Consider the following 27069-nt stretch of genomic DNA (forward strand, 5'->3'; position numbering starts at 1 on the left):
TTAGATTGGGGTAGGTGTTGGTCGGGCAGGCGGGCGGCGGTGGTGGCGGCGGCAGCGTCAAACTGGTGTTTCCAGTCAATAACTTTTGTTTCGGTAAAGATATTTGAATAAAACTTGGTATGTATGTAGCTTATATCAAGACAAAGGCTGGGATTGATTTTGGGGTTTCTGGGGTCAAGGTCACTGTTACTTAAAATAGAAAAAGGGTTTCCGGTCAATAACTTAACTTAGGAATGAGCTATCATGATGAAACTTGGTGTATAGAAAACTTATATAAAGTTGTAGCTTGGGATTGATTTTGGGGTTTCTGGGATCAAGGTCAAGGTCATTGTTACTAAAAATAGGGTTAGGGTTAGGTTAGGGGTAGGGTTAGCATATCTTCTACATGCATGGAGGGATTTTGATGAAAGTTGGCACAATTGTTCACCATCATGAGACGGAGTGTCATGCACAAGAACCAGGTCCCTAGGTCTAAGGTCAAGGTCACACTTAGAGGTCAAAGGATACAAGAATGAAAACTTTGTCCGGAGCATATCTTCTTCATGCATAGAGGGATTTTGATATAACTTGGCACAATTATACACCATCTTGAGACGAAGTGTCTTGCGCAGTTCCCTTCTTTAGAATTACTTTCCTTTGCTGTTACTATAAATAGCTTATATTGTAACTTTTTCATTACTAAACGTAGGGAAAAATCGAGACCACTTTTCTGTAGTACAACATGCATGTTACATCCAATTTTGAGGTGTATTTTGGCCAGTCTCTACCTGGTAACGATTTCTGTGTGGACTTACAATTTTTTTTTTGTATTTTTTTTTTTTTTTTTTTTTTTTTTTTAGCTCACCTGTCACAAAGTGACAAGGTGAGCTTTTGTGATCGCGCGGCGTCCGTCGTCCGTCCGTCCGAGCGTCCGTCCGTGCGTGCGTGTGTCCGTAAACTTTTGCTTGTGACCACTCTAGAGGTCACATTTTTCATGGGATCTTTATGAAAATTGGTCAGAATGTTCACCTTGATGATATCTAGGTCAAGTTCGAAACTGGGTCACGTGCCGTCAAAAACTAGGTCAGTAGGTCTAAAAATAGAAAAACCTTGTGACCTCTCTAGAGGCCATATATTTCACAAGATCTTCATGAAAATTGGTCAGAATGTTCACCTTGATGATATCTAGGTCAAGTTCGAAACTGGGTCACGTGGGGTCAAAAACTAGGTCAGTAGGTCTAAAAATAGAAAAACCTTGTGACCTCTCTAGAGGCCATATTTTTCATGAGATCTTCATGAAAATTGGTCAGAATGTTCACCTTGATGATATCTAGGTCAAGTTCGAAACTGGGTCACGTGGGGTCAAAAACTAGGTCAGTAGGTCTAAAAATAGAAAAACCTTGTGACCTCTCTAGAGGCCATATTTTTCATGAGATCTTCATGAAAATTGGTCAGAATGTTCACCTTGATGATATCTAGGTCAAGTTCGAAACTGGGTCACGTTGGGTCAAAAACTAGGTCAGTAGGTCTAAAAATAGAAAAACCTTGTGACCTCTTTTAGAGGCCATATTTCTCAATGGATCTTCATGAAAATTGGTCAGAATGTTCAGCTTGATGATATCTAGGTCAAGTTCGAAACTGGGTCACTTGGGGGTAAAAACTAGGTCAGTAGGTCGAAAAATAGAAAAACCTTGTGACCTCTCTAGAGGCCATATTTTTCATGAGATCTTCATGAATATTGGTCAGAATGTTCACCTTGATGATATCTAGGTCAAGTTCGATACTGGGTCATGTGGGATCAAAAACTAGGTCAGTAGGTCTAAAAATAGAAAAACCTTGTGACCTCTCTAGAGGCCATATTTCTCAATGGATCTTCATGAAAATTGGTCAGAATGTTCACCTTGATGATATGTAGGTCAAGTTTGAAACTGGGTTACGTGCGGTCAAAAACTAGGTCAGTAGGTCTAAAAACAGAAAAACCTTGTGACCTCTCTAGAGGCCATATTTTTCAATGGATCTTCATGAAAATTGGTCAGAATGTTTACCTTGATGATATCTAAATCAAGTTCGAAACTGGGTCACGTGGGGTTAAAAACTAGGTCAGTAGGTCTAAAAATAGAAAAACCTTGTGACCTCTCTAGAGGCCATATTTTTCATGAGATCTTCATGAAAATTGGTGAGACTGTTCAGCTTGATGATATCTAGGTCAGGTTCGAAACTGGGTCATGTGCCGTCAAAAACTAGGTCAGTAGGTCGAAAAATAGAAAAACCTTGTGACCTTTCTAGAGGCCATATTTTTCATGAGATCTTCATGAAAATTGGTGAGAATGTTCACCTTGATGATATCTAGGTCAAGTTTAAAAGTGGGTCACGTGCCTTCAAAAACTAGGTCATTAGGTCAAATAATAGAAAAACCTTGTGACCTCTCTAGAGGCCATATTTTTCAATGGATCTTCATGAAAATTGGTCAGAATTTTTTATCTTGATGATATCTAGGTCACATGTGCTGAAAAACTAGGTCACTTTGTCAAATAATAGAAATAACGACGTCATACTCAGTTCAACACTGGGTCATGTGGGGATAGGTGAGCGATTCAGGACCATCATGGTCCTCTTGTTTAAGATTAACTTCCCTTAGTTGTTACTATAAATAACTTATATTGAAACTTTTTTATAACTGACCGTAGGGAAAAACCAAGACCACTTTTCTGTGGTACAACATAGTTGTTACTTTCTAATTTTAGGTGTATTTTAAGGTATCTCTACCTGGTAAGGAGTTTTTTTGTGGACTTAGAAAAACAAAAGAATTACAATGATTACTAAACAACCACAAAATTAAAATTACATCTGCAAATACAGGTGCTAGAGTAAAGAAATTTGCTGTGACGGGCGTATATTGTGACATTCTGGCACTCTTGTTTATTCTTATGAAAAGTGTTGAAAACCTGGTTTCGTGGCATTGCCACGTTTCTTGTTAGCTTTCTATTTGGCACAGTTGTGATGAAAGATTGACACTTATTTCAAACACTCCTGGAAACACCAGACTGGACTACTTCTCTTCTTGTATGGAAATCCACTGTTAATAGGGGTATAAGGGACCTCAGTAAGGGCATGTGGACAGGGATTTCCCCCTGTTATAGTGATCTGAAACCCTAGGTTCTTTTTCTCTGGCAAGCACAATTCTAAATTGGAGAACCCCTAGACCCCAATTCTACTTCGCAATTTTCATCTTCTACTTTAGTAATTAATGATACCCCTGTGTATTCTGGACCCTGTTTTTTATCAAGACATGTTATATACATAAACTTGGAAATGTTCACCAGACTCTGCAGCATAAATGGAGACATCCACAGAAATTCAAGTTTGAGTCAATGCTTGCTGCCATGAAAGAAATATAAAAAAAGGCTTTCTTTATTCACTTATTATGGTCATTGTCAAACTTTATTCTATTACATTTCATTCAGAAAGAAAAAAACAACATAAAGTTTATTTAAGGTAAATCAACACTTAACTGTATTATATTCATAAAATTATGGTTTGGAGCAAAATATGAAGCGTGTGTGCAGTTAGATGTAAAATTTTGATACCATACCACAGCTAGAAGATTTTATCTACGATCATGTGCATGAAATTTACCCGCAGGCTAAAGACATCTGGTCAAAAAACTAAAATCATTCATTTTCCAACTGGGGTTTAAATTTATAATGGAAATGCATTGATTTTCACAATTTGAACAGAAATTGCCTAGATGTAAATAGATAAGAAATTGAACAGCATTATTATTTTCAGTCTTGATTAATTTAGAATATATTAGAGCTAAAAGCTAAAATGATTTTAGAATTGGAACTTGTAAAAGCATTACACCATTCACACTGTCTTGTTTTGGATGGAAAATACAATGAGCCGTCTGTGCAAGAACACATTTGTTGTGATATTGGGATAGAGAGGTTAGGACAAGTATTAAGCCCTATACACATGATACATGCCAGTATTACATGAGAAAGGTTTTCTATAAATAGTCTCATGTTTGATCAATGTATTTGTTATGTGGAAATTTGTAACTTCAGATTTTTGTTTTACAAGTACATGACTTTTTTGTAGCCATTTTGAATGTGTGAGGCTAAATGTTCTGAATAACTTGCTTGCAATGTTTTGAATTTTGACTCCTCAAACTAAAAAAAATCCTTCATATGCACATACCATTACAAGGATCAAATTGCAAACTATTTTATTGTTTACTTTTCCTGTCAGGTTGTATTTAGGCTATTAAAGCAGATTATATATAGAAAATGAGGTACATGTAGTTTTATACCAAGACCAATCTTTTTCAAGTCCATCAAATACAGCTTCTTCATTAAAACGTACCTTGCCAAGAGTTCCCTGTGTGATGCTCTCTTTGAGGGTCCTGTACTAAGGCCCTACCTCAGTGTTACAGCACCAGAGACAGGAATAACTTGTAATTTGATCTGACACTTCCAGCTTCCATAGTTGTGGTTCACTTGATGGTTTTATTGTATTTGCAGGTCATGAGACAAAGTCGATGATGAACAATCGCAATCCACGTTACAAGCGCAGCAAGTTGGAAAGGGCCTTGAATCGTGACGTGATCTGGTGTGTCATCATTCTGCTCTTTCTCTGCTTCTTCTGTGCAGCAGGTTTGAGAATTATCATCATTCTTTATTATATACCTTGCTATAAATAGTAACAAAAAAGCCCTTGAGAATGGCACTATGGCCACGGTTCAGAGACCATTGGCTGTGATTCAAATAGTCTTTTGTGCCATACTGGTACTTGCCCTGGGTAAATGGAATGACTGTGTGTTGTGGCATTGATATTATGTTACAACATCAATATTTCCAGTTAGACATTTCTGATATATATGACATGAAAGACTAAAAAGCAATGGATCTGATATGTACCAGTATGTTGAAAATATTACAGTTGAAGTGTTCTTTCAGACTGTAATAGTGCACTTGTTTCATATTAGCCTTTTGGCAATAAAACTTTGTGCCATTTTGACCTGAGCCATATATTAGTCTCTTATTCATAGCATTTAATTTATGTTTGCGTGTTTTTTTGTTCTTTTTTTTAATTTAGGTGAGGGAGTATCAGATTTGCTATTGTTTGTCCTGTCATGGATGTTTATCTCCAAAATCTTCCTCATTTGTTATTCAAATGTTACTCTCTTTTCACAGTGGCTAAAATACAAATATGCAGCTGTGTATTTATCAATCAGATGAAAAATATTTAAGTTACAGGTACAATAAATTTCCATAACAGAAATATTTCATTCAATGATTTTAAGCACAAGCAGTTTCCCTGTTTGCTCAATCTGAAAAATTATGTGTTCACATTTCACTGTTTTTTTTGTACAGGAAGTGCACTGTGGCTGGGACAGTATGAAGACAGCACTGCGATACCATTTATCCCATTCGAGAGTTCCGAACAGTTCAATCCGTATTTCCAGGCATTTATTGTGTTCTTCACATATATCATCATCTTTCAGGTGAGTTTAAATCATATCAGTTAAAACATGCAGCAGTTCATGTAGATGTTTTTCTCAAAGGTTGGAAAATGGCAGAAACCTAGGCTTGGTTTGAACCCTAATTTGAGGGTGAAAAAGTGTGCATTGTTCATTGGAAACCTATATCCTCATTTTTATGCCCCCGGCATCTACTGATGCAGGAGGCATATAGTGATTGTCCTGTCTGTCCGTTCGTCCGTCCGTACGAGGTTAACCAAATGGGACCGTTTCGGTAGCATCAATACCCCTAACTAGAATGACTTGATACTACTGCAGATGTAACCTGTGACCTTTCCTCATCTTCAGACATCACCTGACCTCAATTTGACCTTGACCTTGAACTTGACCTCGTTTTGGACTTAGGTTGCTTTGTATCGACAAGGATGCCACCGGGGGCATCAAGCGTTTATTGAACGCAGCTCCTTGTTTTGTGAAGAAAGTGTACTGTGTACATGAGTAAATACCTATTTCAGTCTGAATTTAGAAAGAACTGGTATATTGTCAGTATCTACACAGACACAGTTATAATACAGACTTCAAGACCGTGTAAATCAGTTTTAATATAGACAAGAAATTAAATTATCCAACTGTTACTATGGTAAAACTTAATTTCTACACTTGAACAGGTATATTATTGGGGTAGTTATTACATTGCAGTCTCATTTTCTGTTGTCAGTTATGAAATATCTGTACAAAACTTCTGTACATTGTATGCCAGGTTTAAGATACAACCTTTTCAGGGTGGCCAACCCTCGTGACTTTTGGATACCATATACAAGGAGAAAACGTCTCAGTTCACTGAGTTCAGGCAACATTTTGCCTACATTTTCCTTTTTAGCTCACCTGTCACAAAGTGACAAGGTGAGCTTTTGTGATCGCGCGGCGTCCGTCGTCCGTCGTCCGTCCGTGCGTCCGTGCGTCCGTAAACTTTTGCTTGTGACCACTCTAGAGGTCACATTTTTCATGGGATCTTTATGAAAATTGGTCAGAATGTTCACCTTGATGATATCTAGGTCAAGTTCGAAACTGGGTCACGTGCCATCAAAAACTAGGTCAGTAGGTCTAAAAATAGAAAAACCTTGTGACCTCTCTAGAGGCTATATATTTCACAAGATCTTCATGAAAATTGGTCAGAATGTTCACCTTGATGATATCTAGGTCAAGTTCGAAACTGGGTCACGTGCCATCAAAAACTAGGTCAGTAGGTCTAAAAATAGAAAAACCTTGTGACCTCTCTAGAGGCCATATTTTTCATGAGATCTTCATGATATTGGTCAGAATGTTCACCTTGATGATATCTAGGTCAAGTTCGAAAACTGGGTCACGTGGGTCAAAAAATAGGTCAGTAGGTCTAAAAATAGAAAAACCTTGTGACCTCTCTAGGGCCATATTTTTCATGAGATCTTCATGAATGTTGGTCAGAATGTTCACCTTGATGATATCTAGGTTAAGTTTGAAAACTAGGTCAGTGGGGTCAAAAACTAGGTCATTAGGTCTAAAAATAGAAAAACCTTGTGACCTCTCTAGAGGCCATATTTCTCAATGGATCTTCATGAAAATTGGTCAGAATGTTCACTTGATGATATCTAGGTCAAGTTCGAAACTGGGTCACGTGGGGGTGAAAAACTAGGTCAGTTAGATCTAAAAATAGAAAAACCTTGTGACCTCTCTAGAGGCCATATTTTCATGAGATCTTCATGAATATTGGTCAGAATGTTCACCTTGATGTTATCTAGGTCAAGTTCGAAACTGGTCACGTGGGATCAAAACTAGGTCAGTAGGTCTAAAAATAGAAAAACCTTGTGACCTCTCTAGAGGCCATATTTCTCAATGGATCTTTATGAAAATTGGTCAGAATGTTCACCTTGATGATATCTAGGTCAAGTTCGGAACTGGGTCATGTGCGGTCAAAAACTGGGTCAGATAGGTCTAAAAATAGAAAAACCTTGTGACCTCTTAGAGGCCATATTTTTCAATGGATCTTCATGAAAATTGGTCAGAATGTTAACCTTGATGATATCTAGATCAAGTTCGAAACTGGGTCACGTGGGGTTAAAAACTAGGTCAGTAGATCTAAAATAGAAAAACCTTGTGACCTCTCTAGAGGCCATATTTTTCATGAGATCTTCTTTGAATATTGGTCAGAAGGTTCATCTTGATAGATATCTAGGTCAGGTTTGAAACTGGTAACGTGGGGTCAAAAACTAGGTCAGTAGGTCTAAAAATAGAAAAACCTTGTGACCTCTCTAGAGGCCATATTTCTCTGTGGATCTTCATGAAAATTGGTGAGACTGTTCAGCTTGATGATATCTAGGTCAGGTTCGTAACTGGGTCATGTGCCGTCAAAAACTAGGTCAGTTAGGCCGAAAAATAGAAAAACCTTGTGACCTCTCTAGAGGCCATATTTTTCACGAGATCTTCATGAAAATTGGTCAGAATGTTCACCTTGATGATATCTAGGTCAAGTTTAAAAGTGGGTCACGTGCCTTCAAAAACTAGGTCATTAGGTCAAATAATAGAAAAACCTTGTGACCTCTCTAGAGGCCATATTTTTCAGTGGATCTTCATGAAAATTGGTCAGAATTTTTTATCTTGATGATATCTATGTCACATGTGCTGAAAAACTAGGTCACTTTGTCAAATAATAGAAATAACGACGTCATACTCAGTTCAACACTGGGTCATGTGGGGATAGGTGAGCGATTCAGGACCATCATGGTCCTCTTGTTATTTGGCAGATTTTCGTAAGATAAAGAGCACCAAAGACAGCAGAATAAGTGCTTTCCTCTGCACAAAGCGTCTTCCATCAGTTCTCAGTACTTTTCTCAAACACTTCGCCATACTGATTTTCGTGAACTAACTGTGTAGATAACATACACACTTTGGCAGTTGGGCGAGGTGTTTGAGGAAGTACTGAGAACTGATTGCAGATGTTCTTTGTGCAGGAAAACACACATTTTGATGTATTCAATGCTCTTTATCTTATGAAAATCCATCAAGTAAGAAGGGAAATATAGGACCAGGACATTTTCTCTGTGTGTATGGTTGGTTGGTTACCTTGCTTTTATACTCAATAATTTATAGAAACAAAAATTTTGGTTTATGTATTTAAATGTTAATTTGACAAAGGCTTTTCTGAAATGTAACCAAGGCCTAGGGAAATCAAAGGATGCCATTGATGCAGGTCTGTCAGACCTGGAGAGGGGGATACCTTCAACTGTTTCTGTTGCACAGAAAATAACTAGCAAAGATATCTTTTGACATAAAATGTTTTGGTAAAAATAGCAATTTCTTTTGTACTTGAATGGTAGGTTTGAAGCTTAAAACTAATATCAAATGAGAAATGTGTTTATATGTTAGGATATAATTTCATGGTTTGAAACAGCCAAAAATCCACTAGATAGTTATGTTAAGATTACATTTTATATACTAATTTATTTTTAGCTCAATTGTGATGATGGCTTGAAGCTTATTTGAATCACTCTCAAATCTTTTTCCTTGAAAAACCGGTACTGTTGCTATATAAGAAGGCATGGTCATGACCCCAGTGGGGCTTAAACCCACAACCTACGGGTTGAGCGGCTGACACCTTAACCACTAGACCACCACTGCCACAAAATTTAGTCTCTCTCAGATATTATATTTCACAGTAGTTATTGATGACTCTGTTGAAAGGAAAATCCTCAAGTGGAGAAAGAAAAATGATTGACTACCGGGTATAAACAGTAAATCTTAGAAGACAAAAAAAAAACATGAAAACAGGTCATTTTCCAGGACGGCAATATCTTCTTCATCACTTTTGTGTGAACATACATGTAACTTGTTTATATGTCTTGAATTTCAGTGGCATGTGTGGTTGAATAGTTTATGTCATTAATTTTTAACCTTTGTGGGATTGAGCCCTGCGTGAGATGTAATGTGGCGTAGCCATCCAGCTGGCTTGCAATTTATCTGCTTAAGTGCCTGGAGAAGTATGGTATGGTTTTCCTCAGCCATTTAAAGCTGGAAAGTTATCATGATTATTGTCTTAAAAAGAAATTTATTTTGTATTTCAGTCTGTGATACCTTTACCTCTGTATGTATCCCTGGAAATCATCAAAATATTACAGATCTACTTCATTAACCAAGATCTGCACCTGTACTACGAGCCGACTGACAAAAGGGTTGAATGTCGTGCGCTCAATATCACAGAGGACCTGGGTCAGGTGGAATATATATTCTCAGATAAGACTGGTACACTCACTGAAAACCAGATGGAGTTTAAATCCTGCACAATTGGCGGGAAAAATTACCCACATGTAGCAGGTAATATTTCTATGTAATATTTTTGTCACAGTTTGTAAAGGAAGACATTTTATTACTGGTATTGTAAAACATGAAGTTTGCTAAATACATGAGCCGTGCCATGAGAAAACCAACATAGTGGGTATGCGACCAGCATGGATCCAGACCAGCCTGCGCATCCGCGCAGTCTGGTCAGGCTCCATGCTGTTCGCTTTTAAAGCCTATTGGAATTGGAGAAACTGTTAGTGAACAGCATGGATCCTGACCAGACTGCGCGGATGCGCAGGCTGGTCTGGATCCATGCTGGTCGCATATCCACTATGTTGGTTTTCCCATGGCGCGGCTCACATGTATTTGAAAAATCGTGGCACAAAACTTCTTCTCAGGAACCGCTTGATAGATCTTCACCAAACTGTCAGATTGTGCTTTCTTTTTGTTTCTTTCTAGCAATTGGAACATATCAGTGAAAATTGTAAGATTTTCATGTTCAAAACTATTCTAGACCTGTGATACAGATTATACTGAAACTTCTTATCCCTGTTATTCTCTTTGGTATGAAAGGTGCATATTCTTGACTCAAGAGCATCGATGGGTCGAGTACAAGAGCTCACACGAGCAGTGGTTATTGTCCCTGGCCGTTTTCCTTACATTTTCTACGTTTGGGTTGCTCAAAATTCCCGGTATCTCTAGCACTTTGTTCATCCCTTACTGACTTAAAGCGATCAATGTTTTAATATATTGATACTTATCAAGTAGATCAAGGGATTAGAGTTACATGTGCAAAGAGTTCTTGTATATCACCCTCTTAATATGCTTGTGGTTTTTTGTGTATCTATATAAATATCAAACTTTATTATGTTTTTGCAGAATTTGATGATGACATTCAGAGCGAGACAGGAAGCCGCTATTCTCTTGCCAACGTCAGCAGAAACAGCTCCGTAAGTTCCTTCTATACACACTTATAGATGTCCCATCATCCTGTTTGCTCACCATTAAATGCAGCACCATAGTTAATTTGCTTGGTGAAAAGGCATTTAATTGTTGTTGATTTTATAGTAAAATGTTATGTTGTCTGTGAGTAAGTATGTATTTGAAGTAAAGCATGCAGATAATGTAATTGCTTAGTATTATGGACTGGTGGCATGTAGATGCTTGAACATCTTTTGTTATTTATGACATGTTGCAAGGAATCCAAGTTAAAGGGTACTAGTAAGTTACACCTTCTAATTTTCAAAGTCTTATTTTTTAGCTCACATGTCACAAAGTGACAGTGTGAGCTTTTGTGATCGTGCAGCGTCCGTCATCCGTCGTCCGTCCGTGCGTCCGTTCGTCAGTCCGTGCGTGCGTGCATGCGTAAACTTTTGCTTGTGACCTCTCTAGAGGTCACATTTTTCATGGGATCTTTATGAAAGTTGGTCAGAGTGTTCATCTTGATGATATCTAGGTCAAGTTCGAAACTGGGTCACGTGCGGTCAAAAACTAGGTCAGTAGGTCTAAAAATAGAAAAACCTTGTGACCTCCCTAGAGGCCATATTTTTCACAAGATCTTCATGAAAATTGGTCAGAATGTTGACCTTGACGATATCTAGGTCAAGTTCAAAACTGGGTCACGTGCCTTCAAAAACTAGGTCAGTAGGTCAAATAATAGAAAAACCTTGTGACCTCTCTAGAAGCCATATTTTTCATGGGATCTGTATGAAAGTTGGTCTGAATGTTTATCTTGATGGTATCTAGGTCAAGTTCGAAACTGGGTCAGCTGCGGTCAAAAACTAGGTCATTAGGTCTAAAAATAGAAAAACCTTTTGACCTCTCTAGAGGTCATACTTTTGAATGGATCTTCATGAAAATTGGTCAGAATGTTCACCTTGATGATATCTGGGTCAAGTTCGAAACTGGGTCACGTGCCATCAATAACTAGGTCAGTAGGTCAAATAATAGAAAAACCTTGTGACCTCTCTAGAGGCCATATTTTTCATGGGATCTGTATGAAGATTGGTCTGAATGTTCATCTTGATGATATCTAGGCCAGGTTCGAAACTGGGTCAACTGTGGTTAAAAACTAGGTCAGTAGGTCTAATAATAGAAAAACCTTGTGACCTCTCTAGAGGCCATATTTTTCATGAGATCTTCATGAAAATTGGTCAGAATGTTCAACTTGATGATATCTAGGTCAGTTTCGAAACTGGGTCATGTGGCATCAAAAACTAGGTCAGTAGGTCAAATAATAGAAAAACCTTGTGACCTCTCTAGAGGCCATATTTTTCATGGGATCTGTATGAAAGTTGGTCTGAATGTTCATCTTGATGATATCTAGGTCAGTTTCGAAACTGGGTCAGCTGCAGTCAAAAACTAGGTCATTAGGTCTAAAAATAGAAAAACCTTGTGACCTCTCTAGAGGCCATACTTTTGAATGGATCTTTATGAAAATTGGTCAGAATGTTCACCTTGATGATATCTAGGTCAAATTTGAAACTGGGTCACGTGCCTTCAATAACTAGGTCAGTAGGTCAAATAATGAAAAAACCTTGCGACCTCTCTTAGAGGCCATATTTTTCATGGGATCTGTATGAAAGTTGGTCTGAATGTTCATCTTGATGATATCTAGGTCAGGTTCAAAACTGGGTCAAATGAGCTCAAAAACTAGGTCACTATGTCAAATAATAGAAAAAAATGACGTCATACTCAGTTCAAAACTGGGTCATGTTGGGACAGGTGAGCGATTCAGGACCATCATGGTCCTCTTGTTTAATGAAATTGATAGAGTGAAAACTAGTCTTTGAACATTAGATATCCCATTGGGTAAAAACAGTGTTCGAATTTTCTGTTCAGATATTATTGATCTTGTTATGTAACAAGCATTCTGTTTAGTGTATCTTGTACTAAATTTTTAGGTATTTACATCGATAAAGAGACTGACATCATAATATTTCACTGAATGTCTTCCCTTATTTAACTGTGATTGTGTTCACTTTGATTCTGAAATATTTGGTATTAGCTCAAGTTTTTACACAATTTCAAAAAAAAAAGTTTTTACATGTATTTTGACTTTCTTATTTCTGATACTGCTAACATTAGTTAAACTTTTTTTTCAAATTACAAAGTACTAGAAATCTGTGTGTAATATTTTGGAACTTTTAATGCAGTAAAAATAACTGTTTAGTGTAGAACAAAGACACGTAGATGGTCATTTGTATATGTATGAATATATGGAGGATATTAAAATTTTGTTTTTCTCGATTATGAGATATATTTCACCTCACAGTGAGGTAATTTTTATACTCCACTTTTCAAGTTGAAATATATTTCCATTTTCACCACAAAAACACATTTCTTTTTATCGTTTTATGCTTATTTACTTTGAATGAAATATACATTTTGCAAGTAATTGTTCTCTTAGTGTGCATAAACAAAAATGATGTCAGACATATTGTGATGTTACAAAGACACACACAACCAAAAGTTCCATTTCGTGTTATTATCTGCTGCATGACGGTGTGAAATCCTTGTTAAGGAATGTTATTTCCATCAAGAAATGTGCTATAAAGAACATAGCTTGACTACAATTTTCATCCTAGTTTACACACAAAAAAAGTATGAATTGATGTGCAATGTACAAGTGAATTTATTAAGTTGTATTACTCACAGTGTGACTGATATGGATTATGTCTTGTTGATAAATCCCAGTATTTCACAGAAAAGCATTATTTAAAAAAAGTAAAGTTTTTTGTTTAACGTGGGTAGTCGACGAAAGTCCCCACCTTGAATGGATGGAACAACTTATTTCCAGCCGAGCCCATGGCAGGCGTCATATTTACCTCCCCAGCATTCAGTCTAGGCCGATACTGCTGGAAACAGTACCAGTTTTAAGTAAATCATCCAGCATTAAACACTAGTCGGGATATCAGCATTTGTATCTGTGAATTTCATATACATGTATTAAGCTTTTTTTGGACAGTTGTAAAATTTCCTTCTTTTTCTTTTAACAGCCCTTCCATAATTATGTTTTTCTATTTCTTTGTGTAGAAGAATAGTTTGTTTGTAATATTTCTTCTCTGATTACATCAGGAAGGAACAAGGAAAATAGGATATCAGAAAGCGGTAGTATTACTATACTATAGGGAATTTTTTTTGTAGAAATCTTATCATATAGTCACAAAGATTCTTATAACTAACCATTTTGTCATATTTCATTGGAGTGGTAAAACCTTTGCTTTACATGGGGCCTCCGTGGCGGAGTTGTTGAGGTTGCTGACTTCAAATCACTTGCCCCTCACAGATGTAGGTTCGAGCCTCACTCGGGGCGTTGAATTCTTCATGTGAGGAAGCCATCCAGCTGGCTTAGGAAAGGTCGGTGGTTCTACCCAGGTGCCCGCTCATGATGAAATAATGCACTGAGGGGCACCTGGCATCTTCCTCCACTATCATTGCTGGGAAGTCGCCATATATAACCTCTAATTGTGTTGGTGCGACATTAAAACCAACAAATAAATTTACTTTCCATGATTCATTTGAAAGGCTTTTTCCTTTATCCAGTTTTGGATGCAAGAGCATTGGTTTCATCACTGTTTAATATTAAATTTTATTTTGCATATATTGAAATACTTACTTGCATGTTTAACCCTTAGCCTGCTGCAGGCGAATTTAACAGCCTTTGCAAACAGCTTGGAACCAGATCAGACGCCGATTAAATCGGCGTCTGATCAGGTTCCAAGCTGTTTGCTACTCTGACAATATTTCTTCCAGTTTTGGAGCAAAATGAATGAACTTTACAATTTTAGCAGACGACATTTCCTGCAGACCACAATTTATCTAGCATGCTAAAGGTTAAATGATTTTACAATATTGTTTACATAAAAAGCAGCAAATTTATTATTTAGAACTCTAAAATGAAAGATGTTTTGCAGCATGTGCCTTGAATTTTATGATTTTTCTGGTCAGCTTTAAAGCCATATGATATGTCATGTCTTAATTTGGGAAAAAAGGCATACTGTTTGATTTATCTGATCCAAAATTAGGTTTTAAGTGAATTGCAACATTATATTGCAAGATCTACATATAAACTGTCTACAAATGTCCAAGAATGGTAGTAGGATTCTTTTTGTATTTTTAAAACATCTTTAATAATATCAACTTCATGTGCAAAAATTTTCCATTTAAATATTGGACAGAATCACAATAAGGAATTTTTATAGAGGTTTAACAGAATTTTTGGCATGGAAATGCTGCTTTTATTCTTAGATATCCTGAAATTTTTTAACTGTCCATTCACAAAAAATTTTGTAATGAATTTTTTTTAAAGACTGTACTTGTCAAAAAATGGGTGAAATTACAATTGAAATATCCCCATCAAATTTTTTTTTAACGATAACTGTCAGTTACAAAATTTAAAACGTTCCTTGGATTTCTTTAGAGTGATCTATAGCTTAAATGACTTTAACTGATATGTAAAGAGAAATTAAGGAAAAACCGTGATCGAACAGTAGAGGTATAAAATAACAGTTTTGACAATTTTTATCAGTATTTTTATTTTCAATTTACTTTCTGATACTTCCTTCTATAACCTATTCTACTTGTTAACAAAATAAGATAATTTCTCAGCACTTTCAGCCTGCCCGTTTAGCTCAATAAGGAGAGCGCAGATCTACGAATTGCGGGGTCCTGAGTTCAATCCCTGGGTGGGGCGTATGTTCTCTGTGACGATTTGATAAAAGACATTTTGTCTGATATCATTCTTCCTCCACCTCTGATTCATGTGGAGAAGTTGGCAATTACTTGTGGAGAACAGGTTTGGACTGGTTCAGAATCCAGGAAAACAGGTTAGGTTAGCTGCCCGCCATTACTTAACTGAAATATTTTTGAAAAATGGTGTTTAACCCAAAACAAACAAACAAAGCAGCAGTTCTACATTTCAAATATCTGTCAGTTGATGATGTTAAAGTGACTAGTTTGCAGGATTATCATTCAGAAGAGAATATTGTTAAGGATGACTAAATTTTGATATTGCGCATAGAACTTTGCCATATGTTACCTAAGTTCTGGAAATGTCTTGAAGACATGAACCAGTGTAAAATTTTATGAAGTTTAGGTTAAAACATGCACTATACTTTCAAATATAATAGTATGTAACAGAATTTTGTTTTGCTTCATACCACAAATTTTGAGAAAAATGTTAGACAAGATTATTCACCAGTATTTTACAATACTTTACACCAATGTATTTATATTTTGCTGTATGTTGAGACTTTAACCATTCTGTGAATTAAGAGATGCTTTAACCCTTATCATGCTGGGCACGATTAATTCTGCCTTTGCGACCAGTGTAGATCATGATCAGCACTGTTCACCATTCAGTCAGTATCTTTTTGGTAAACACCCCTTTTAACAGTTAATGGTACCCAAATTGAAAGATGGACAAATTGGATGCAGAAATTTAGCAGGATAAGGGTTAACATATTTGACATATTTGCTATTTCACTTTTAACATTTTCCTTGAATAGAAGATATACTAACGATTACCATGCACTTTGATATTCAGCACATTTCTTCTTGATAGTCTTGAAATTTTATACTATACTTGCTAACAAGAGTAATTTATTATCTATTATGAACAGTTTTGTATGACACAGACAAGAGAAATTGACACCTGTTACCACATTTATGGAGCTGTTATTGTTTCTTCCTTTATAGGATCTGAAGGATATTCAGATTTCAGACGCACAAATCTTGAAAATGAAAATCATGTTTCATCTTTCAGATTTTCTCTAAGTCATGTCTGAATTTTGTAACATTATGATATTCAGTGCAACTTGTTTGAAATGACACCTTTGAAGAGCAAACACATGTCTATAAGGACAGATGTTTTTCTATCTTATTGTTAGATAAAATTATAAGTAAATGAACCACTCTAGAGCAACAACCTAAAGACTGTACAGCAAACAGACTAAAACTTTCCCAGCACCCTCAGAGGGTTGCACTGCACTAAACCTGTTGTTACAAAAAAATTGGGGTTCTTTTATAGCCTTAGTTGAAATTATTAGAAATTGCTGAAAAAAGTAGAAAAAAGACATAGATATAATTATGTAAGTTATCTGTTACTCCAGGGGAACTTCTCAATTTTTTTCATGCTCAGAATTAAAAGAAGAATTTCATTTTGGAGAGTTTTTATGCCCCCAAAGGGAGGCACATAATTTTTGAACCGTCTGTCAGTCTGTCGGTCTGTCTGTCCGCAATTTTCATGTCCGGTCCATGTCTTTGTCATCGATGGATGGATTTTCAAATAACTTTGCATGAATGTATACCACAGTAAGACGACGTGTCGTGCGCAAGACCCAGGTCCATAGCTCAAAGGTCAAGGTCAAACTTAGACGTTAAAGGTCATTTTTCATGATAGTGCATTTGTGTCCGGTCCATATCTTTGTCACCCATGGATGGATTTTCAAATAAATTGGCATGAATGTGTACCACAGTAAGATGACGTGTCGCGCGCAAGACCCAGGTCCGTAGGTCAAAGGTCGTAAACTCTAACATCGGCCATAACTATTCATTCAAAGTGCCATCGGGGGCATGTGTCATCCTGTGGAGACAGCTTTTGTTGTCAGATGGTTCTCAGTTTCGGGTATAACAAGTATTTGGTTTATAGGGGTTTGAGGTAAAGACATCTTTCACTGTACATTGTTACCAGTGATAATAACACATTAGAGGAGGGAATATATTTTTAACCTTTAGCCTGCTAGCGGCAAGTGATTCTGCCATTGCTAGCAGTACAGACCAAGATCAGTCTGCAAGTCCGTGCAGTCTTATCATGGTTTGCACTGCTCGCTATTCAGTCTCTAAATTTTCAGTGAACACCCCTTCTAATAATAAATGGTGTTGCCCAAATTGAATGATGGACCAGTCCAATTTAGCAGGCTAAAGGTTAAGCTCTTACAAAGGGAAATATTTACTTTAAGATTAAATGAAATTCTTAATCAATGAACCTGTTCTTGGCATCAACCTCTGTAGAACAACACATTTCCATCCAACAAGTTGCAGATGCTTGAGAGGTGTTGCTCTGCATTTAGACCATTCTAGATTAAGCTCATACTCATGACTGATAATAACTTTTGTGATAGTGTTTTATGTAAAAGAATGTTTATACCTTGCTTCAAGGGTATAAAATTGAGCTAGGAGACCATTCTAAGAGTGCAGGTTTACCATTGGACAATTTCAAGCTTGTGCTCAGAATCAGCCAGTCAGGTGCTTGATCTGGAGACTAATCCCCAAACTCTGTTTTGACCTTTGACCTTGGACTGTGCTGTGTTTTATAATCTTGGACCCTGGACTAGGATGAAATTTTAGAGATATAGTTGAATAAATTATCATTTCATTATTATCGTTACAGATAATGGAAAACCTCAAATTGGAGACGGAGATCCAACGAGAGTTGTCAAGTATGTGCCTGCGAAGTGTGGGGAGCATTGATGTGTCTCTGTCTGTGGCTAGCCACAAGAATCAAGTCCAGGAATTCTTCCTGCTCATGGCAATTTGTAATACAGTTGTTGTCTCCCTTCATCCTCATGAAGACATTGTAAGTATCTTGAGCCCAAATTTATCATTGTCCAAAAGTCTGAAAAATAGGATTAAACTTAGCTTTTAAAAAAAGAATTCTCTATGCTATGCATGTTGTTTAGAACATGTTACAAATATAATTGTTAAAATGGGTACAAGTATAGACCATAACAGTGTTGTTCCTTCTTCAAAGCAGCCTTTTTTGTTTAGCTTAGTGGGTAGAGCATGTCTGAAGTCATTTGTTTTCTATAAGAATCATGTGGAAAAGTTGTCAGTTACTTGCTGAGTACAAGTCTGTTCTAGTGCAGAATTCAGGAAAACGGGTTACCTTAACTGACTGCTATTGCATTCTGAAATACTGTCAAGTGCTGTTGATAGTCAGCTTTAACCTTTTAAACAAACTTCTGCTTAGATTAAGCCACAAATACAATTTATTATCTTCTAAAAAGGAACCTTTCTGTTCACATTCTTTAGTCTATATCTAGATTTCTAGCTTTGATTTTTGATACAGGTCCTTTAGTTTAGCTTGAAGTCTGATTTTTTATGCCCCCAAAGGGAGGCATATAGTTTTTGAACCGTCTGTCAGTCCGTCGGTCTGTCAGTCTGTCGGTCTGTCCGCAATTTTCGTGTCCGGTCCATATCTTTGTCATGGATGGATGGATTTTCAAATAACTTGGCATGAATGTGTACCACAGTAAGATGACGTGTTGCGCCGAGACCCAGGTCCGTAGCTCAAAGGTCAAGGTCACACTTAGACGTTAAAGGATAGTGCATTGATGGGCGTGTCTGGTCCATATCTTTGTCATGGATGGATGGATTTTCAAATAACTTGGCATGAATGTGTACCACAGTAAGACGACGTGTCGCGCGCAAGACCCAGGTCCGTAGCTCAAAGGTCAAGGTCACACTTAGACGTTAAAGGATAGTGCATTGATGGGCGTGTCCGGTCTATATCTTTGTCATGGATGGATGGATTTTCAAATAACTTGGCATGAATGTGCACCACAGTAAGACGACGTGTCGTGCGCAAGACCCAGGTTCATAGCTCAAAGGTCAAGGTCACACTTAGACGTTAAAGGATAGTGCATTGATGGGCGTGTCCGGTCCATATCTTTGTCATCGATGAATGGATTTTCAAATAACTTGGCATGAATGTGTACCACAGTAAGACGACGTGTCACACGCAAGACCCAGGTCCGTAGCTCAAAGGTCAAGGTCACACTTAAGACGTTAAAGGTCATTTTTCATGATAGTGCATTGATGGGCATGTCCGGTCCATATCTTTGTCATTCATGCATGGATTTTAAAATAACTATGCATGAATGTGTGACACAGTAAGACGACGTGTCGCGCGCAAGACCCAGCTCCGTAGGTCAAAGGTCCTAAACTCTAACATCGGCCATAACTATTCATTCAAAGTGCCATCGGGGCATGTGTCATCCTATGGAGACAGCTCTTGTTTGTATGTTTACTCTAGTGAAGGCAATGAAACTTTTACCTTTTTGCAAAGCTTAAATAGTAGTGAAGTTTTACTGTGTGCCTTAATGGCTTGCAGTTAAGTTATTAGATAAAGGAATTGACTATATTCTCTGTTTTCTTTGGACTTAAATGAAATAAGTTAAGAAATTCATATATCTTATTTAGGAGACAGCCATGTGCTGTGATGAAATATATTTTCCCAATGTGAGTGATCCTATCAAATCTAAGCCCCTGTCATTCATAATCAACATTTTACTTTAAACATACATACTGCATTTTATAATTTATCTTGTGAAATTATTAAAATTTGTGGGGGACTAGTTTTTTGTGGTTGAGCCAGTCCACGAAATTAAATCTCAACGAATAAGTAAATCTACCATTCATTTTATGTTAAAAATAGCAATCCACAAATTCATATTTCCACAAAATAGGCGTTCTTTGACCAAACCACAAAATTTTGTGCCAGCAGATTATTATAAATGATTTCTCAGTATACTGTAAAATTCGTGGGCATGAAATTCCGTGGTTTTGGTCAAAACGGCAATTTTGTGGGGATATGAATTTGTGGATTTTAACTTTTGAACATAAAATGAATGGGCATTTTACTTGTTCATTGGGATTAAATTTCGTGGATTGACTCAACCACGAAATCCACGAAAATAAGTCCCCCACGAATATTAATGATTTCACAATATTATGGATTATCATATTCAGTAAGTAACTGCCATACTGATATACTCCTTCCCTACTTCCAGTGTATAAATATATATCACATTTTTTTAAATCCCTAAATACAATGTTTCTTCAGATATAACTTCTTGGTTATTGTATATCTGGATGACCTCCTGACCTACTTATAGTATTTTACCATTTAAAGATATAGCCAATGAATTAAGTTCTAATAAGAGGATTAAAATTCACTTACACTTAATAAATCACATTGTCCTATCTTCATGCAAAAAAAGGGTAAAATTGAGAGGTATGATAAAGTCTGTTTTATTAAATCACTTTATTGTTCCATTGAAATACAGTAGTGTTTGAAGAAATGCACATATGATGGATAGTTACTTCCAGCTTAATTCTTACCTCAATATAATGATTAAATATTGACATTTTACAGATGGACAACGAAGGAAATATTGCCAGTAGTACAAACAACCTTCAGGTACCAAGCATAGCACCGAAAGTAAATCTAAACCAGAACCAGTCAGAAAATCAAGTTCCTACCGAAAAATATACAAAAATACCTGATAACCCACCAGGGAAAAAACTTCCTCCCTTAAATTCAGATGGGTCAACCCCAAGGAATGGTAAATCAAATCTGTTGCCACCCATTCAACAAAATAACCTTGATAGAGATAAATTTCCTCGTTATACACAGAGGCTCGAATATATGCCAAAAATATCAACTCCAACTGGAAGTGTGGCTGGGAGTATTGCAGGGTCATCAATACGATCCGACATGTCTCGTACACGATACGAGGCAGAGAGTCCTGATGAGTTGGCACTTGTTCGAGCAGCTAGTACTTATAACTGCTGTCTGAAAGGGAGAACGGCAAACACAGTCACAGTTTGGCTACCAGGTATATATCTTTCTCCATTCAGTGTTCATTACTTTATATTCAGCTATATTTGGTTTTATTAGCTCACCTGTCACGAAGTGACAAGGTGAGCTTTTGTGATCGCGCAGCGTCCGTCGTCCGTGCGTACGTAAACTTTTCCTTGTGACATCTCTAGAGGACACAGTTTTCATGGGATCTTTATGAAAATGGGTCAGAGTGTTCATCTTGGTAAATTCTAGGTCAAGTTCGAAACTGGGTCACGTGCGGCCAAAAAGTAGGTCAGTAGGTCTAAAAATAGAAAAACCTTGTGACCACTCTAGAGGCCATAATTTTCAATGGATCTTCATGAAAATTGGTCAGAATGTTCACCTTGATGATTTCTAGGTCAAGTTCGAAACTGGGTCATTTGCGGCCAATAACTAGGTCAGTAGGTCTAAAAAAAGAAAAACCTTGTGACCACTCTAGAGGCCATAATTTTCAATGGATCTTCATGAAAGTTGGTCAGAATGTTCACCGTGATGATTTCTAGGTTAAGTTCGAATCTGGGTCACGTACAGCCAATAACTAGGTCATTAGGTCTAAAAATAGAAAAACCTTGTGACCACTCTAGAGGCCATAATTTTCAATGGATCTTCATGAAAGTTGGTCAGAATGTTCACCTTGATGATATCTAGATTAATTTCGAAACTGGGCACGTTTGGCCAAAAACTAGGTCAGTAGGTCTAAAAAAAGAAAAACCTTGTGACCTCTCTAGAGGCCATATATTTCATGAGATCTTCATGAAAATTGGTCAGAATGTTCACATTGATGATATCTAGGTCAAGTTTGAAAGTGGGTCACGTGCCATCAAAAACTAGGTCATTAGGTCAAATAATAGAAAAACCTTGTGACCTCTCTAGAGGCCATATTTTTCATGGGATCTGTATGAAAGTTGGTCTGAATGTTCATCTTGATGATATCTAGGTCAAGTTCGAAAGTGGGTCACGTGCCTTCAAAAACTAGGTCAGTAGGTCAAATAATAGAAAAACTTTGTGACCTCTCTAAAGGCCATATTTTTCATGGGATCTGTATGAAAGTTGGTCTGAATGTTCATCTTGATGATATCTAGGTCAAATAGAAACAGGGTCATGTGCGGTCAAAAACTAGGTCAGTAGGTCTAAAAATAGAAAAACCTTGTGACCTCTCTAGAGGCCATATATTCCACAAGATCTTCATGAAAATTTGTCAGCATGTTCACCTTGATGATATCTTGGTCAAATATGAAACTGGGTCACGTGCCTTTAAAAACTAGGTCAGTAGGTCTAAAAATAGAAAAACCTTGTGACCTCTGTAAAGGCCATATTTTTCATGGGATCTGTATGAAAGTTGGTCAGAATGTTCATCTTGATGATATCTAGGTCAAGTTCGAAAGTGGGTCATGTGCGGCCAATAACTAGGTCAGTAGGTCTAAAAATAGAAAAACCTTGTGACCTATCTAGAGGCCATATATTTCATGAGATCTTCATGAAAATTGGTCAGAAATGTTCACCTTGATTGATATTCTATGGTCAGAAATGTCGAAAGTGGGTCATTGTGCCGTCCAAAACTAGGTCAGTTAGGTCAAATAATAGAAAAACCTTGTGACCTCTCTAGAGGCCATATTTTTCATGGGATTTGTATGAAAGTTGGTCTGAATGTTCATCTTGATGATATCTAGGTCAAGTTCGAAACAGGGTCATGTGCGGTCAAAAACTAGGTCAGTAGGTCTAAAAATAGAAAAATCTTGTGACCTCTCTAGAGGCCATATTTTCATGAGATCTTCATGAAAATTAGTGAGAATGTTCACCTTGATGATATCTAGGTAAAGTTCATAACAGGGTCACGTACCTTCGAAAACTAGGTCAATAGGTCAAATAATAGAAAAACCTTGTGACCTCTCTAGAGACCATAATTTTTATTTTTCAATGGATCTTCATGAAAATTGGTCAGAATTTTTATCTTGATAATATCTAGGTCAAGTTCAAAACTGGGTCACATGAGCTCAAAAACTAGGTCACTATGTCAAATAATAGAAAAAACGACGTCATACTCAAAACTGGGTCATGTGGGAAGAGGTGAGCGATTCAGGACCATCATGGTCCTCTTGTTTTTATGCCCCCAGTGTTAGAGACCAAGAAGACATATAAAGTTTGAACTGTCTGTCTGTCTGTCTGTCTGTTATTCCGTCTGTATTCAGTTTTCATCCTATTTAATTGATCATCAACAGCATGAAGTCGACAGTGTCATGCCCATTTTATTGGGGCTTTCATGTCCGGTTATTATGCCTCTTTTCAAGAAGGGGATGTATAATGATTTACTGTTTGTTGGTCTGCATGTCTGTTGATTGGAAACCATGTGGTTCTCAATCAATAACTAGAGAATGCTTGGTCTCTTAATGGTCAAACTTTACAGGATGATTGTCTGTGGTCAGACAGGTTCAGTTTCTACACTACTAATGCATGTTTGGCCTACAGTTGTCAAACTGCATAGGGTGATTGCCTGTGGTCAGTAGATTACCCTGTTGTTTTAGGTGACAGTAGGCCAATGTTCAGGGTCATAGTGACATTGAGACTTTAAAAAATTCAGCTCAATAACTAAAAATGCTTTGACACATCATTATAATTATTACCTGTGGTCAGTTAATGGCCAATGTTTTTTGTGTAGGTCTGCAGGTCAAGGTCAAAGTGATTTCTGGACTGAAACAGTGACCTGTCATCATGGGGCATACGTGTTTTACAAACATTTCTTGCTGAGATATTTTCAGTAATGAAATTTGCTAAGTCACAGTGAAAATCTGGTTTGATAAATATCTGTAAATTGTTCAGTTCTCAAATAGATTGAATATAACATGTTGGAAATGTAATGTAAGGATTCATTGGAAATAAATTTGAATTTGCAGGTGAAGGCGAAGTAGAGCTGAAAGTTTTACATGTGTTATCCTTCGACTCAACAAGGAAGCGCATGTCTGTGATAGTAAAACATCCACTCACCAAAGAAACCATCTTGTATACCAAGGGAGCTGACTCTGCTGTCCTTAGTGTACTTGCCAAGAAGTATAAAGGTAAGATACAGGGGAACCTTTCAAGATCAAACACAACTGGGTTGACCAAAATGTGGTTATTTTTCCTTAATCCGAAATAAAATATCTGCCTTTATACAGAGATGTATCGATTTCTAGGAGACCATCTTTGAAGAATAAGTTCCAGTTTAAGAAAGAATGTGAATTCCTATATTAGCTCATTGTTGTAAAGTTATTATCTTCAAAGAACTTGTTTCTTATTCCAAGGGATACTCTTACTTTTGACTTGATGTATGTACATTAAAACTCAGCTGAACATGGTTTTTTCAAACTGTAGTGAAGTGAAACAGGCCTTGTTGAAAATTTGTAATCTTAACTAATGAAATAATACCTGGAAATGATGTCATAGTTCTTTTTCAGCTGGTAAATTAAAAGATGTGATATGGCTTGTCTCTCGGTTTGAACTAAATTACTGTTTGATTCATATATACTATAACAGGGATTTTTTTATCTTTGTTGGCTTCTCTTTATGTATTAGACAAGATATCATTCATTTATGCAAAACTGTCACTTTTTTGTAGAAGATGAAGAGTTCATAAAGATGAGAAGAAACACAGAAGAACATATTCTGGCATATGCTATGCAGGGACTCAGAACTTTATGTATGGCAAAAAAGGTATACACTTGAACGTTACAGTAGATACTGTTGAAAAAAAATGGTTTTTACTGATATTTCGACAGGTTGATAAAAGGTCACAGTCTACTGCAATTATACGGAAGTCTGGAGAGCTGGATCAGAGACTAAAAAACTGAGATTTGAGACCAGTCTCAAATAGCAAAAATGTTGCCATTGTTCAGTTTTATACTGAGCTCAAAAACAACCAATCAGGTGTTCGAGAATTGAAATTTGTCTCAAAATTCTGTTTAGTAACCTCAAACCCCTGCAATCTTCAAGTACAGAGATTTTCAATTCTAGCTGTGTACCATTAATGTAATTATGTAAACATCATATTCAATGTATTTCATTAAGTTGATTATTATCAGAAAGCCATCATTAAGCCTTGAATGAAGCAGATTTCTTTTAAATAGATGAAAAGTTTAAAAAAAAATATGGCTGTTTGAAATTTTAGAAAATGGCTAATGATGGAGGCAGCCATTTTAGTGCTTATAACGCCATTCACACACAGTTAAAAAGTAAAGAAATTGTTTTTCAGAATCAAGAAGTACAGTTTTAGTAAAGATTTAACACCAAAATAAATCTTTCATTTCGTTTTACGTTGTCATGGAAATAAAATTGCCACTGCTTCAGTATTGTAATTTTGAGAACTTTCTCCTTTTTAAGCTTGTTCTGAAATTTTTTTCACTGCCTTGAGAGATTTCATAGGACCTAGTAGACAGAATGTGCATAAGAACAATGTTTCCTTTCACTTTAAAGTTTAAATACTTTGTTCTGAATTTTGATATTCAGTAAACATTGCTTTAAAAAAATTATCTATTAGTAAGCAGTTCAAAATCCAATGAATCAGTATTTGATAATAGGAATTACAATAAAGAAACAACTTCACACTATTTTCAGACAATATCTAAGGCAGATTATGAGAAGTGGGCAAAACGTCACTTAGAGGCTGAATCAGCTCTTGATGATAGAGAGGAAAAACTGTTGGCATCAGCTTGTAGTATAGAGTCTGAGCTTGAACTGCTGGGTGCAACAGGTACAGTAGATCCTCTCTACTATTGTGAAATCAAAAAGATATGCGAGATTAAACCTTGCACTGCTAAATGTTTTAAAGGTGTACATACAGAGTGCTCTTTTTAAACAGTTTTGAAGATGTAAGTCATATTTTTATGGTATGGTTTTCTGACAGATGGGGTAAATGCTAATACCAGTGTTAATTCAGAAATGATTTATAGATTTGTTGCTATAATTCACATGCTTGATATGACATCTTTAAGTAGATTAGACATCTGTAAATCTGATGTACCCCTTTCTCGAAATTTCAGTCACACAAAAATACCTGATACTGCAGTATTTGTAGACTTCTGTACAACATTTTGTTTTTTTGAAAATGTGTGTACATTTGAAAGTTTAAAATCGTTTTTAGCTCATCTGATTTTTTGAAAAAAAATGATGAGTTATTGTCATCACTTGAGCGGTTGTCGGCGTCGGCTTCGGCGTCTGCGTCGGCGTTGCCTGGTTAAGTTTTATGTTTATGTCAGCTTTTCTCCTAAACTATCAAAGCTATTGCTTTGAAACTTGGAATACTTGTTCACCATCATAAGCTGACCCTGTATAGCAAGAAACATAACTCCATCTTGCTTTTTGCAAGATTTATGGCCCCTTTTGTACTTAGAAAATATCAGATTTCTTGGTTAAGTTTTATGTTTAGGTCAACTTTTCTCCTGAACTGTAAAAGCTATTGCTTTGAAACTTGGAATACTTGTTCACCATCATAAGGAGACCCTGTACATCAAGAAATATAACTCCATCTTGCTTTTTGCAAGATTTATGGCCCCTTTTGGACTTAGAAAATATCAGATTTCTTGGTTAAGTTTTATGTTTAGGTCAACTTTTTCTCTTAAACTATGAAAGCTATTGCTTTAAAACTTGCAACAGTTTTCACCATCATAAGTGGACACTGTACAGCAAGAAACATAAC

At 36.6% G+C, this 27069-nt stretch overlaps 1 protein-coding gene across 2 annotated transcripts in view; it reads left to right on the forward strand.

The window, feature by feature from the left end:
• Positions 1-27069, forward strand: part of LOC123556974 (phospholipid-transporting ATPase VA-like) — a 61284-nt gene that overhangs the window by 17788 nt on the left and 16427 nt on the right. The window contains exons 5-14 of one of the 2 annotated variants that reach the window (XM_045348107.2): positions 4503-4634; positions 5355-5485; positions 9559-9808; positions 10655-10725; positions 13853-13885; positions 18168-18353; positions 20934-21396; positions 24293-24454; positions 24994-25088; positions 25989-26124. In XM_045348107.2, coding sequence (XP_045204042.2) covers positions 4503-4634; positions 5355-5485; positions 9559-9808; positions 10655-10725; positions 13853-13885; positions 18168-18353; positions 20934-21396; positions 24293-24454; positions 24994-25088; positions 25989-26124 — 1659 coding nt within the window. The remainder of the gene's footprint in view (positions 1-4502; positions 4635-5354; positions 5486-9558; positions 9809-10654; positions 10726-13852; positions 13886-18167; positions 18354-20933; positions 21397-24292; positions 24455-24993; positions 25089-25988; positions 26125-27069) is intronic. The other variant, XM_053543288.1, reaches the window with a different exon arrangement.

The sequence above is a fragment of the Mercenaria mercenaria genome, chromosome 5 (assembly GCF_021730395.1).
Source record: "Mercenaria mercenaria strain notata chromosome 5, MADL_Memer_1, whole genome shotgun sequence".
Classification (NCBI taxonomy): domain Eukaryota; kingdom Metazoa; phylum Mollusca; class Bivalvia; order Venerida; family Veneridae; genus Mercenaria; species Mercenaria mercenaria.